We start from the raw sequence: 14,852 nt of genomic DNA, 5'->3' as shown, positions 1-14,852 counted from the left end.
GATACAGAAGAAAGAGAAAGAGAGAGGGTGGGAAATACAGGAGAGAGAAAGAGAGAGGGGGAGATACAGAAGAAAGAGAAAGAGAGAGGGTGGGAAATACAGGAGAGAGAAAGAGAGAGGGGGAGATACAGAAGAAAAAGAAAGAGAGAGGGTGGGAAATACAGGAGAGAGAAAGAGAGAGGGGGAGATACAGGAGAGAGAAAGAGAGATGGGGAGATACAGGAGAGAGAAAGAGAGAGGGGGAGATACAGGAGAGAGAAAGAGAGAGGGGGAGATACAGGAGAGAGAAGGAGAGAATTATGCAGGAAAGGAGGGAGATGGAGAGGGAGACAAAATAAGAGCATAAGAACAGGGGAGGGAGGGAGGGAGGGAGGGAGGGAGGGAGGGAGGGAGGGAGGGAGGGAGGGAGGGAGGGAGAACCTCTATTAGACAGAGAAGAATCTCCCTCTAACCGAGGAAAACTTTGCAGGGGGAGGGGGCAGGGTACCCCTCCTCTCCTGTCCTCTACCCCCTAGTCTCACCATGTGAGAGGTGACCAATCACAGTGTGTGTGTGTGTGTGTGTGTGTGTGTGTGTGTGTGTGTGTGTGTGTATACATTCGCAGTCCAGCCGGGTTACTATGCAAGAAGGGGTGGAGCCTCAACACAAGGCTGGCACAGAAGGAGGGAGGGAAAGCGGGAGGGAGGGAGAGAGAGGGAAGGAGAGAGAGTGTAATAGATAGAGGGAGGGGGGGTATAATGACAGCTGAGAGAGGGATGTGAGATTGTGTGTGTGTGAGGGTGAGAGAAAGAGAGAGAGCGGAAAGAGAGCTGAGGAGAAGAGAGTGCTGAGATCCTCTGTGTGTCAGTGGAAGCTGCTTCTGTCTCTCTGGATTTTAGCAGAGGCTGCCTCTGCCTCTGGTAGGGAGGAGAGAGAAGTAGAAAGAGAGAACAAGGGAGAAACAGAGAGCGCGAAGGAGGGAGAGCGAGATAGAGAGAGAGCGAGAGCGTGATCTTTCTCTCGATCTCTGCTGGAGCACAAGGATCTATGCTGAATACTTCGTCACTCTTTCTCCTCCTCTTCCTCTCGTTCACCGGACTCCTCTTTAGAACAGAGGGAAACCTCAGACTTGGCGCTCATCCGTTGCCGTGGCAATGGGCTGTCGGCTCTCAGGGCCGTGGTTTGGCGATGGATTGGGGGTTAGTGTGCACCCTTCTAAATCTGTGTGTGAGTGTGTGTGCATGCTTTGTGCGTGCGTACTGTATGTGCATCTATGTGGGTGTGTGGCGTATCTGTGTAGATGGGATATAGAGTTAGGGTTGTGGTGATGTGTGGGTGTCATGTACATGATCAAGGAAATGGAGAATAGCGGAACAGAATACACACCATGACATGCCTGCTGCCTGCTGTGTGTGTGTGTGTGTGTGTGTGTGTGTGTGTGTGTGTGTGTGTGTGTGTGTGTGTGTGTGTGTGTGTGTGTGTGTGTGTGTGTGTGTGTGTGTGTGTGTGTGTGTGTGTGTGTACGCTTGCATATGTGTATGCAAGCATGTGGGTGTGTGAGAATACAGAATAAGAGTTAGATGGGCGTGTATCTTATTATAAGAGAAATGTCATATGTGTGAAAGAGTTATTTTATATTCTAGAATGATTGTGTCTACAGAAAGATTGCGTATATCGTGTCTGTTCTGCTGTCTCTGTTCCAGCAACATTCAGCTCTGTGTATTATAGTGAGGCTCTGTGATGGGGGAATTTGAGGTTTTGTGTGTGTGTGCATGTGTACATGACAGTGTGTGTGGGTACAATTGTGGGTGCCTGACAGTGTGTGTGTCTCTGTGCGTGTGTGTGTGGCAGCCTCTTGTGACCAGCGTTGATGATTACAAGCAGTGACAGCCTTGCCCATCCAACACCACTGAGAGCTGTGACGCTCTGACTCTCCCCCTCTCTCTTTCTCTCTCTCTCTCTCGCTTTCTCTCTCCCCTCTCCTCCTTCCTCTCTTTCACTCTTTCCCTCCTCTTTTTCTCTTTCCCTCCTCCTGTCTCTCACGTTTTTTTGCTTCACTTATTTAACTTACATTTATCCCTCTCCATATTTCCATCTCTACTCTTCATCCTCTCCTCTACCCTCTTCTCTTCTCCTCTCTTTTCCAATCCCCCCCCCCCCTCCATCTGCCGTGGGGTGATGCGTACACTCTACAACATTTCCTGTTGCTTTTACAGTAACATACAGGCAGTCAGTTGCCTGTAAGTTACCGTAAAAAAGGTAGTATATTACCATACTGTATTACCATATTACCATACTGTATCCAATACTGTTACTGTAATATTTCGTACTGTTGTTTTTACTGTAATTTACAGACAACCGGCTGCCTGTACGTTACTGTAAAACAACAGTACAGTGCATTCCTGTAATGTTTTTGCAGTAATTGTAATGAATTAATGGATGAATTCATTATTTTATTTATTTAATTTACTTCACCTTTATTTAACCAGGTAGGCTAGTTGAGAACAAGTTCTCATTTGCAACTGCGACCTGGCCAAGATAAAGCATAGCAGTGTGAACAGACAACAACACAGAGTTACACATGGAGTAAACAATAAACAATTGAGGGGAGAAGGGGTTTGTATTTTACAGTATTTCACCGTAATGTTTGGGATTGGTCAAGCAGGTTTGGTTGCTAGGTAATGTTTTCAATAAATTGGGACTAGAGGGCAAAACAGATGAAATGACATGGCAAATACTCAACCATTAAATTGTTGGGGCAGTACTACTGTACCACATAGCAGTTAAAGGTGCACTATGCAGAAATCGCTCCACCATTTCCTGTTTGCTAAAATTTCAGTTTATGTGACAAAACAGACAAGTATAGTATAGAGAATCATTGTACCATTTAAACAGCTGTGAAATACATTTTACAAAACCCAAAATATTGTATTTTCAGCTATTTTAGCTGGTGTTCAAAACCAAAGTAAAGACTCAAAACTTAAGAATGGTGCACATGGGAAATATATATATATATATTTTCCCGTCATTTTACCAGGTAAATTGACTGAGAACACATTCTCATTTGCAGCAACTACCTGGGGAATAGTTACAGGGGAGAGGAGGGGGATGAATGAGCCAATTGTAAACTGGGGATTATTAGGTGACCGTGATGGTTTGAGGGCCAGATTGGGAATTTAGCCAGGACACCGGGGTTAACACCCCTACTCTTACAATAAGTGCCATGGGATCTTTAATAACCTCAAAGAGTCGGGACACCCGTTTAGTGCACATAGAATAGATCTACTGCTTCTTAGACTTGCTTTCAATGGGAATGACAGATCTATAACTCACAATTCTATGTCAATTTGGTCAGGTCCCTCAAAAAGTTACATATTACAGGTTCAAATTGGTACAGCACTCTCACTAACGGTTAGCACAAATGTAGCCTCTTACAAGGCACGCCTCAAAATATGTGAATGAGACATAAAAAACAATACCATGCAACAACTAGTGATCAAAAGGCTTTTGGCGCTCCAAAAATACAGTACGCTAATGTATTCTGTGGGGTGGAATTCGAAATAAAGCAATTCTTTATCTGCCCACAACATTTTCCCACAATGCACCATCATTTACAATATGGTGTTGTATAACCCTTGACAGTATTTTACTGTTAATAAATGTACAACTTTACTGTCTAAATCACAGTTTTCCATTTAAGTGTAGTATTCAGTATAATTAATTTGTAAATCATATAAATGTTGTACACACCTTGTTTGGTTGATTCACTTCAGACCATGATGTCGCTCCATCCGATCCCTCAGAGTTACCAATTGCTAATACCACAATGCTGTGTGGTCACAGTAATGTACTGTTAAACCAAAGTTTCTTCAGGAATTTACATGATCATTAACTGTTTACACCTAATATCACCCAGAGTGCATTGCCATTTACAGCAATTTACCGCAAATAATGAATATGGTACTTTACTGTTAGTGTTATTGTATAGTACTGTAAAAACAACAAGATTGTTTTGCAGTGCAGTCTCCTGACTCTTCACCCACAGAGCTTCTCTGTACAGATGGCATTTTGTATCAGTGCACATGGCCCGCAGTAAAAGGCCACCATAATCCTGCCATTGTGTGTGAGAGTGTGTGTGGACAGTGGACTGCATGGATAAAACCATTCAATTACATCTCTCTAGCTTTGTGAAATGTGTATGTTTGTGTGTGTTCATGTGTATGCGTGTGTGTGTGTGTGTGTGTGTTACAACATGCCTCAGATAAGGCTGGATGTGTGCTTGGCTGGGTGTCTCCTCGTGGGGTTAGCATGTCAGGAAAATCGCTCCAGATCATGTCGACACACAGATGCACAAACAAGCTCTAACTCATATACACAACCACAAACACACACGATTCAATTGTAAACGCAACACATTTTGCCGTTACACTCACAGAGATAGACGACACGCTCACACACAGTGCTTTCTCTGCAACCTTCACAGTAAATCAATTTATTGCACTCTCTCTCTCTCTCTCATTCTATTTCTCTTTCTCCCTCTCTTTACTCTCTCTCTCTCTGTCTCTGTAGCTGTGTGTACTGTAGTAGGTGGTGAGTCGTGTCAGTGATGTACTGTAGTTAAGAGATGCTGTGTACAACTGTGTCACTCTGGTTAGGTTATGGTGTTGTTGGCTCGCGGCTCTAGTGTCATGGCTCTGGTGCTATGCTTGGAATCGGGAGTGATTCATTGCAGAAGCCAGATATTGAATTCCAAAGGTGTTGTTTGTCCTCTTGGGTTGGAACACTGATATGCTCTTAGTCCTCATCTTTGCATCCCCTCCCTTGATTTGTATTTGTGTTTGTATTTATTATGGTTCCCCATTACTTCCTGCCAAGGCAGCAGCTACACTTCCTGGGGTCCAGCAAAATTAAGGCAGTTGTAAATTTTTTTGAAACCTTACAATACATTCACAACAGATTTCACAACATATTAAGTGTGTGCCCTCAGGCCCCTACTCTACTACCACATAGCTACAACACAAAATCAATGTGTACACGTGTGTATAGTGCATGTGTTATCGTGTGTTTGTAAGCATGTGTCTGTGCCTGTGTTTATGTTGCTTCACAGTCCCCGCTGCTCCTTAATTAACCTCTCTGAATCACCCATCCCGGATCCGGTATAATTGTCATCAGCAACGCTAAATAGCATAGCGCCACAGTCAAATAATATTACTAGAAAATATTAATATTCATGAAATCACAAGTGCAATATTGCAAAACACACCTTAGCCTTTTGTTAATCCACCTGTCGTGTCAGATTTTGAAATTATGCTTTACAGCGAAAGCAATATAAGCGTTTGTGTAAGTTTATCGATCGCTCGACAAAACAATAAGTACACTTAGCATCAGGTAACTTGTTCACGAAAATCAGAAAAGCAATCAAATTAATCGTTTACCTTTGATGATCTTCGGATGTTTTCACTCACGAGACTCCCAGTTAGACAACAAAGGTTCCTTTTGTTCCATAAATATATTTTTTATATCCAAATACCGCCGTTAGTTTGGTGCGTTATACCCAGGAATCCACCGGAAAGAGCGGTCACGACAACGCAGACAAAAATTGAAAATTAGATCCATAATGTCCACAGAAACATGTCAGACGTTTTTTATAATCAATCCTCAGGGTGTTTTTCAAATATCTATTCGATAATATATCAACCGGAACAGTTGGCTTTTCACTAGGACCGGGAGTAACAAGTAGTGATGAAGTGCTCTACAGAGTAGATGAGTGAACTCTGAACCCCCACAATATGTAGCCTAGTGCACTATATGGGGAATAGGGTGTCATGTGTCTCTTTGTGTTTCCTCACAGGTCAGTGGGCGGGATCTGAGTCAACTGACCAAACGGGATCTTTCCCACCTGAGTAAACGTGATGCTCTTAGAATCCTGGCTGCCTATGAGCAGCCAATCACATTGCAGATCAAGAGCCAGCGTGGGAGGGGTTATGGACTACAGGACTGCAGCACGCAGACTGAGAGACACTGGGAGCCTCTCACCCTGCCCCCCCACCTGGCCTTGCGCAGTCTGGGTGTCACAGCAGCTGGAACCATGCCCAGGGTCAACCCTGCCTACCAGGACAGGTACAGTCACAGATAGACACACACACACACACACTTCAAATGTCTATAAAATTCACTAATATCTTCCTACACTAATTGTTAGATTTGATGACTGCATATCTCTCTCTTCTCTTATTCTCTCTCTTCTATCTTCCTTTCTCTCTCAGACACTACTGCAGCCACATGAGTCTGCCTCGTGATCACCGTGACAACGGGAGATATGAGTATCTACCTACCGCTCCACAAGACATAGAGGAGTTGGATCCACTTGGTTACCAGGTGACTGACTGACTGACTGACTGACTGACTGACTGACTGACTGACTGACTGACTGACTCACACACACACACACACCTACATATCTGTACATATCTACCTCAAGTACTCCAGTATCCCTGCACATTGTAAATGTGGTACTGTAACTGACCCTGTATATATAGCTTCCTCTCTTATTTCTAATTTCAAAACTATGAAATAACACATATGGAATCATGTAGTAACCAAAAAAAGTGTTAAACAAATCAAAATGTATGTTATATTTGAGATTCTTCGAAGTAGCCAACCTTTGCCTCGACGACAGCTTTGCACACTCTTTGAGAATCGATTGAGAGAATGCCAAGAGTTTTTGCTCAACACTTTTTTGTTGGTTACTACGTGATTCCATATGTGCTAGTTCATAGTTTTAATGTCTTCACTAATATTCTACAATGTAGAAAATAGTCCAGATAAAGAAAACCCTGGAAGGAGTAGGCGTGTCCAAACATTTGACTGGCACTGTAGGTGTTTCGCTAGTCATACGATTTTGATATAGATTTACTGCCCTGTTTTGTAGAGTTTGAAAGGGAAGCATTTCACTGTAGTTGTGCATGTAAAACTTGAAACACTCACACAGACACTTGGACAAACTGTCCCCTGGTAGTAGGATGCCACGCGTAATGTCATGAAGCTTTTCCTTTGGTTTTGTATGAACAACAATCACTTGATGTTGTCAGCCAATGCCCTGCCCTATAATTAAGACTGCGGTACGTGGGTACTCTGTCTGTGATTGGACCACCATTCATCGCTCAGTACCTGTAGTAGAGACAATCAATCAGCGGTGTTAAATCCTGCACCTCACTCATTCTTGTGACTGGTATAACTTCCTGTGTTGTAGACAGGCGATTGTAATTCTCCAAGATAATTAGCCCATTGTACTGTATGGTACAGTACATGTGAGGAAAGGAGCTAGACCTACAGAATACTGTCTGTGTCTGTGTTGTTCTGCATGTCCATTGAGAGGATACTATCTGTTGAAGAAAACGACCCCGGGACTAGCGGGAAGCTCGTGGATTTAGTAGTGGGTTGTATGGTTCTGGAGGTGAGAGTGTACACAGCACTGTTTGAACAGGGATACATATAAGGAAAAACAGATACGGAACTAGAGGAGGTTCAGAGCTTACTTCTCTGGGGTGTGTGTGTGGGGGGGGGGGGGGGGGGGGTGAAACTGTAAACATCGGGATAGCCTTTTTGTTTGAATACGGCCCCAGCTCTTCCAATGAGATGCGTCTGAACCAGGGCCGACGTGCAGAAGAGCAATTCCAGCCGTCTGGTCCATATTGCATCCCTCTTGAAGGAAACGCACCCTTAAGAGTTCGCTGATCAAGGCTTTGACGCATTTAAAAAAAAAAATAAAGGCCCTTTTATTTTCCAGAGCGGCTGACTATGTACCAGAGTGTAGATCTGGGCTGTACCACGGTGCATTTTTTCTAAATGGAGCAGCTTCCCTCAGCCAACCCAGTCTGGAATTATTCATGCTGCCGACAAGCATTAGGGACCTGAGATGGAACTATAGACACACGTGTGCGCACACGCAGGATTGCTCAGGCACAAACAGTCAGTGGGCTTTGCCACTGTATACATAGAAGAATAACCAAATCGAAAACCTGATCCGATTTACATCTAAATCATCGACACGTTTGTCATCAAGCACATACAAACACACCACATACAGTATATACTCAAACACACTCAGCGGAAAACGCACACACCCGCGTGCACAGGCTCGCACAACCATAAACAGCGCTCACGTGTTCAGCGGGCGGAATGTGAGCTGCGCCTCATGAAATCCCCTTGGAGAATGGAAGGATGCTCAGCTTAGGATACAGAGGGGGAAAAACACACTCCTCTCTCCCATCTACAAACATACTCGTTTACAGTCTACAGCACACGCTGATGCAGATACTGCTGCCAGACACAACCTACAGTTCAGTGCAGTACATCTGTATTGCAAACCTACAGCATGCAATTGACTTGCATTAATGCCCACACTTAATAATCAGGACTTTTGATAACAAAGGGATATTTAGGGGGGATTTTTTTGAGAGGCTTGTTTGCTCCAATACAATTATATTTGAAAATGGAAATTACATAACCAAAGTTCTCTAATTAGCTTTATCAAAAAATCAGATGCTTGTTTATTCACGTAAGCACACATTATTCATAGTTAGTTCAACATTGATTAACCGCTGGCTCTCCCACCCCCCTCTCTCCCTCTCTGGGGACCTCTCTCTCTCTAAGGACCTGGAGCTGGCCAGTCGTGTTCCGAGGGATCAGAGCTGTCTGATTGGCTGCTGCAACAACCTAGAAGAGCCCAGCAGTTACCACAGCCAGGTGTGTGTATGTATGTGTGTGTGTGTGCTTGAGTGTGTGTGGGTGGGTGGGTGTTCATGTCTGTGTGTATGTACTGTATAGCTGCATACTGTGTGTGTGACTGTGTGCTATCGCTAACCTCTCTCTCTCTCTCTCTATCTCTCTCCTTCAGACTGAGGATGAGGACTATATGTTGGAGAAACCTCTAGGCTACCTGCCACTCCACCATGAGCTGGACAGCGGCCTGGGCTGGACCGACGGTAGCCTGCACCAGGGAGACCTTTCTGGCCTGGAGACAGAGGAGGGGGGTCTGGAGGAATGTCACCCCAGGGGAGGGGGCCTGGCGGTCAGTGGAGGAGGGGGTGGAGGTGGGGGGTCTCCATCCTCTGAGTCCTTCATCTCATCTGAGCTGAGTGACTCGGGGTTCTACAGCGTGAGCACGGGAGAGTTCCGCCGCTTCCAGAGGTTGTTAGAGAAGCGCATGTGCCTGTACAAAGCTCGTCTCCACCACCAGAGGGAGGTGTGCGAGCGGGAGCGCCGCGACAGCTGCCAGAAGAACCACAGAGAGCTGCTTGAAGCCATCCCTGAGGCACTGACCATGCAGCCCCAGCCCTCCTGCTCCATACCTGGCCTGGCCGCTCCATCCATGGGCCCCCCACCCCACGGACTCTTCAGGTAGGGGTTTATCACCAGACAATGATCATTATGATTGTCTTAATTTTCCATTATAACGTGATCCATAGCCATCCATCTTCAAAGTTTCCTCAGTCCAGTGTTGAACGATGATAATGCATGTTGTTCGTCACTGTTTCATTTAAAACTCCTGTTGCCCTCTGTATCTTCAGGGTGTCGTCCGTACAGTTCCGGAAGGCGGATCGTCCCTGTCTGAGCAGACACAGCTCAAGCAGCGGGTCCCTATTCAACCCTCACCACGCCCCTGCGCCCCTCTCTGCCCATGCGCCTGTCCTCTCCACCTGCAGTACCCCCTCCGGCCACCGCAGGCCGCCACCTCCACTGCAGCATCAGGGCTCCAGCTCAATGGGGCAGCTGCGGAGAAGCAGAACCCTGCACCACCGTGGCCCACCCCAGGAGCGTGTCAGACGGGCCAGTCACCCGTCATCCCCCTCCTATGCCACCCTGGAGCATTGTGGGGTAGCGCCACCTAGAGGCCTGGAGCTGGGCCTGCCTGAAGAGGGAGAATCAGAACTGGTCCTCACACACCCAGCAGGACTGGCCCTCTCACCCCAGCAACATGCAACCTCTCTGGGGGAACACAGAGGAGCTGTGCCCTTACCAAGGGGACATTACTGCGACAATAGTGGAGGTCGTGATCAGCTGGTTAACGACAGGAGGCAGCAGCAGGAGAGGAGCTTTATGTCAGAGATACCAGTGCGGGAGAGGGAGCAAGAGAGGGAAAGAGAAAGAGAAAGGGAGCGTGAGAGGGAGCGTGAAAGAGAGCGAGAAAGAGAAAGAGAGCGAGAAAGAGAAAGGGAGCGTGAGAGGGAGCGAGAAAGAGAACGAGAGAAAGAAAGAGAGCGGGAAAGGCAAAGAGAAAGAGGAAGATCGGTGCGCCGCTTCAGCACCCTCAGCCACCCTCCCCAGACATCCATGGACATCCATGAGACATGGCCTAAGCCGGCCAATCGGCTGTCCCACCAGGGGTCAGGGGGTGGTGGGGGCCTCTACAGCACCCTGGAGGGCCACACTGGCGTCGGGGCTGGGGTCGGTGGAGGGTCCAGGAAGTGCCCCAATCCTAACCCCAACCCGACCCCCAACACTAACTCCAACCATCCTAACCCGAGAGCTGTGAGGAACCAGATTCTTCGCGACCGGGCGTCGCAGCTAGCGGACGAGCGCAGCGGGATGAGTACGGATGAGGAGAGTCAGGAGGTGATGAGGGGGAGGTACTGGAGCCGCACAGAGAGAAGGGAGCACCTCCTACTGGCCCGTGAGCAGAAACAGCAACAACAGCAGGCCCGAGGGCAACAGGCTTACACAAGGCCAGGAGCCAATGGAGGATCAGGTTCTCTGAGAGAGGCAGGCGTCAACACTAGAGGAGGAGCTATGGGAGGAGGAGGGAGAGGAGTAATTCAAGAGGAAGTGGCTATGTCTGGAGGGGGAGGGTCTTTGGGAGATGGCCGGTGCAACACGGTGCTGGAGCTCAGCCAAAGGAAGTTGAGTCGTCTGCAGAACAGGAAGCTGTTAGATGATTGGACGACGGTGGAGGAGCTGCTGACTCATGGGACGAGGCTGGGTACCCGAGACGAGATGTCCCTCTGTCCCAGCTCACTACTGACTGTCACTACTGTATAGGGTCTGTGTGTGTGTGTGTGTGTGTGTGTGTGTGTACATGCGTGTTTTCCACTATAAAGCACCACGGACAATAGCTTTGTGTGTGTGTGTGTGTGTGTCAGTGCATGACCTTCTTACTAACTGAATACTGTAACACACTGCAAGTGTGTGTCTGTTACAATCTGTGAGTCTGTGTGAGAGAGGAGCGGTATGTGTGTGTGTGTGTGTCTGCACCATGTCTGGCTGCCTCATGCTCATGGGGTTTGAAAAACAGTTTTCTAAAACACAATAGAGAGAAATAGTAATGGCGTCTTTTTGTAGGCACTAACTCCGCCATGGTTCATTGAACAAAGCCGATGAGGAAAATGAATGGCGTTTTTGTAGGGGTTTTGGATAAATGCCGAAAATAAGGTCTGTGTGGAAACGCTGGCTTAGGAGATCTTATACATTTTGTTCTGTGAGAATCTTCATCAGCTAATGCCACTTTTTGTGAATTTTGTTGTTGTAAAAAAACATAAATCACATAATTCATAAAGGTCACGTTAACTGACTGCTATTATCTCATTCGGTATTTGTTCCAAAACTCTTTCCCCATTCACTTTTCCCATCGGGATGGATGAACGAACCAGAGGTAACTTATTTCCGGGTTTTAAGACTACAAGCTGGCGAGCTCTATACAGTATCATGTCATTTTGTTGCTCTTATCTTTGGGTCATTTTTTAATGTAAAAAAAAAAAAACGCTGACTGGTGACATTGATGAAACATTGACTTTTACGCCTCAACTAAAAACGTGACTGAGATTTCTAAAAAGCAATACGGCACCGTAAGAGAATCCGCCAGAACAACGCTCGCTGGACATGAGATAAGATGTCATCTGACACCGATGCCACAGCACAGCAAGCGTAGCACTGTGTGTTCATTGATAACCACCCCGCTCAATCGACGTGTTTTTGACACCGAGATCCAGTTTACAGTCTTATAGGGGTAGGGTGTTGCAGTGGGAGATGTTTGTACCAGTACCTGATGTGATTGTGCTCAACCCGCCTGGTACCCTTGATTCCGCAACAACCAACCCAACCCTCTCCACCCTATCGTTGGCTTGACGTTTACGTGACCCGCTTCCAGGGATAGATACTGTAGAGTAGATAGATGGAGTAAGCTGACGCTGAAGCTGGCCAGAGGTTAATGGTAAATAGTTGTGGTACTTGGAGGCCTCTGCAGGTTAGGAGTCAATTAGGCCCAGGAAAGAGGCTGGTGTTTTTACAGTTAACCCACAGAACATTGACTGTACAGGGGAAGGGACACTGTCCAGTGGAATGACTGTAGAATGATCTATTGCTGTTGTTATTTAGATCACAAAGCATTCATGGAAGATTACGAATGAAATTGTTTGTCGTAGTGGTGTAGAGCCTTTCCAGATATAACACTCACAATCCATGTAAACAACAAACTTTTTTTTATTATTTTTTTTTTATTGTAAAGAGTCTGGCTTTATTAATGGTTTGAAAGGAGCGGACCAGGATTCTGTATATTGGTCTTAGCTGGCTATGTATAGCCTTGTTACTTCTGTGTTATTTTCTTCTGTACATATTCATTATGGAACGTACCGTACAAGGCTAGGGTACAGGGTCGACAATGGGGTGTTAGGCTCTAGTTGCCGAGGGCCACAATGTCTGTAAAATTGTATTTCTCCCTTGATTGATAAGACAGATGGGGGTCAGATGTATAATAAAAAAATAAAATTTAAAAAAAGGCTTATGTCAGGGTTATGCAGACTTATGTCAGGGCTATGCAGGATTATGTCAGGGCTATGCAGCCCTGTTAACTCAAGGTTCACTGTGGTAGGTACTACTCACACTGTCATTGATAACTTAATGTAATAATAATAGGTGTGATTTGCTTTGTGATTAGTGTCGTCAGCACTCATCATTAGTGGCACATGGCGCTACAGGATCACACACCTTAATGCAGTGAGTGTGTTTCTCACACACTCTCACACCGCGTGTGGTTCTTACACACACACACACACACACAGCAAGAAAGACTCACAACTGCCTGGTGCGTGAGCTGAGAGAGGCTGAGGAAGAGGGAAATGGAAGATAGTGGGAGAGGGAAATAAATACTGAGAAAGAGAATGAGGGAGGGATGGAGAGAGGGAGCGTGATGGATTCGTCGCTCTCTCCTCGAGGTGTTCCACGTCACACTCGGCATGACTCAAATGCTCGGAATAATGGATGAAAAACGACAGGATTTATTCCCTCCATCCCCTCCTCCATTTCTCTCTATATATACTGTATGGTGAGGATTATTAAGGCTGAAAATAGCCTTCCTTTCCTGTGAGAAGTGAAATCGCACAGGAGAGACGCTTGGGGTGGAGGGGGGGGACTTGTGATTTAAAGTGATGCACACCTCTGGTTCCTCTCCCTATTCTCACTATACTGTTTCCCCAGACAGGGCTCCAAACGTCTCCCACACCTTAGCGTCTGCGCAACTCTTTGGTTCTGCTCGTTTTCACTTTTCAGAAGACTCTTTTTGGGGTTAGGATGATGATGTACATGTGGTTGTAATAAAGAGATTTTAATTAGCTACTAAAACCCGCCCAGTGTTTGAATTGTTGATTCCACAATGTGATCAGACGAGTGCATTTAGCTCCACCTTGCCTTCCATACAGAGCCTCCTTACCTATTCCGTTCCTTCCCGATTTTCCTCCAGCCATTTTGTAAACCTGTTTTATTATGAAGTCTTTTCCACATCCATTTCCATGTGGTCCTCCACTCTGAGCTGTCCTACCTGATCTGAAGAGACCAGAGCGCAATATGGCCTTGGGTTCCACCTGTCAACTTATTTCCCATCAGTGTGTGCATAACTAAAAGGACACAAGTAGAGGGATCCCACTCCTCTAAACTGACCCATTACCACCCCATCAATAGGGTCATTGTTGATCCTCTGGGTCCTCCGAAAGTTCATGTCACCTTGACAACAGGCTAGCGAACCAGTTTTGATGATTAGAACTTAGTGAGGACTGACCATGGTGATCTGATATCTGGAAGGATTTACAGTAAATACTTGACACCCTGGGGAAACAGGTTCTTTAAACAAACCTCAAATAACGCACTATTTCACATACAGTGCACTACAGAACACCACAGACACTCCGCTCAAAATCAAAAAAAGTACATTCGATGGGCAACGGTAGCATATGTCGTCATTCGAGGCCCAGACATCGATCGGAATGTGACTTCTACCTGGTTTAAATACTTCTATCCTGTCCCTGGTCTGACTCCAAACTCCTGTAGTCAACACCACCCATCCATCACAACGGCAGCATGCGACACCACGCCTGGCCAATTATCTAATGAGCTTGGTCTTACATAACCAGTGTGAATGATAAGCCAGTCAGCCATGCTGTGGAGATGCACCTTCTGCCCATACACACATTCCTTTATTTCCCTGACAGCCTAAGAGGGTGAACAGCTGTCCACACATAGGCAGTCAGACCCAACTTTAATCTTTCCTATAGGCCTACCACATTTCCATCTGCAACATTGGTCCACTCTACCAGATAAGCAATGCACACACAGGGACTGGGAAGGTTTAACTAGCCCGTTGGCCGTTGTGGTGTCTTTTCTTTTCTCTCAATCACAATTTGTTTTTTTTCCTCCTTCAATTTAAAAAAATAAAACTACTTTTGCAGTGGGTATAGGGCCATATATATTCATTTACTGGATGACCGCAATCAGCTCCATACTCTGAATTATTCACCTGTGTGAATCCTCTTGTTCCTAATCAGCTCTTACAAAATAAAGGCAAAATGGAACCCAACTGTGCAGTAGCACAAAATGGAATCCAAATG

At 46.0% G+C, this 14,852-nt stretch overlaps 1 protein-coding gene across 1 annotated transcript; it reads left to right on the top strand.

The window, feature by feature from the left end:
- The first annotated feature begins 680 nt into the window (after window positions 1-680).
- On the top strand, window positions 681-13,593 carry LOC110494046 (uncharacterized). The gene is made up of 6 exons (XM_021568731.3): window positions 681-1,178; window positions 5,831-6,099; window positions 6,246-6,357; window positions 8,635-8,727; window positions 8,879-9,381; window positions 9,552-13,593. Exons 1-6 carry the CDS (start codon window positions 1,134-1,136, stop codon window positions 11,017-11,019), a joined length of 2,490 nt encoding a protein of 829 aa, XP_021424406.2. The 5' UTR covers window positions 681-1,133; the 3' UTR covers window positions 11,020-13,593.
- The last annotated feature ends 1,259 nt before the right edge of the window (window positions 13,594-14,852 follow it).

This window comes from Oncorhynchus mykiss, chromosome 17 (genome assembly GCF_057628025.1).
Source record: "Oncorhynchus mykiss isolate SJ-2025 chromosome 17, ASM5762802v1, whole genome shotgun sequence".
NCBI classification, from domain to species: Eukaryota; Metazoa; Chordata; class Actinopteri; order Salmoniformes; family Salmonidae; genus Oncorhynchus; species Oncorhynchus mykiss.
This window is presented reverse-complemented; position numbering and strand designations above follow the sequence as displayed.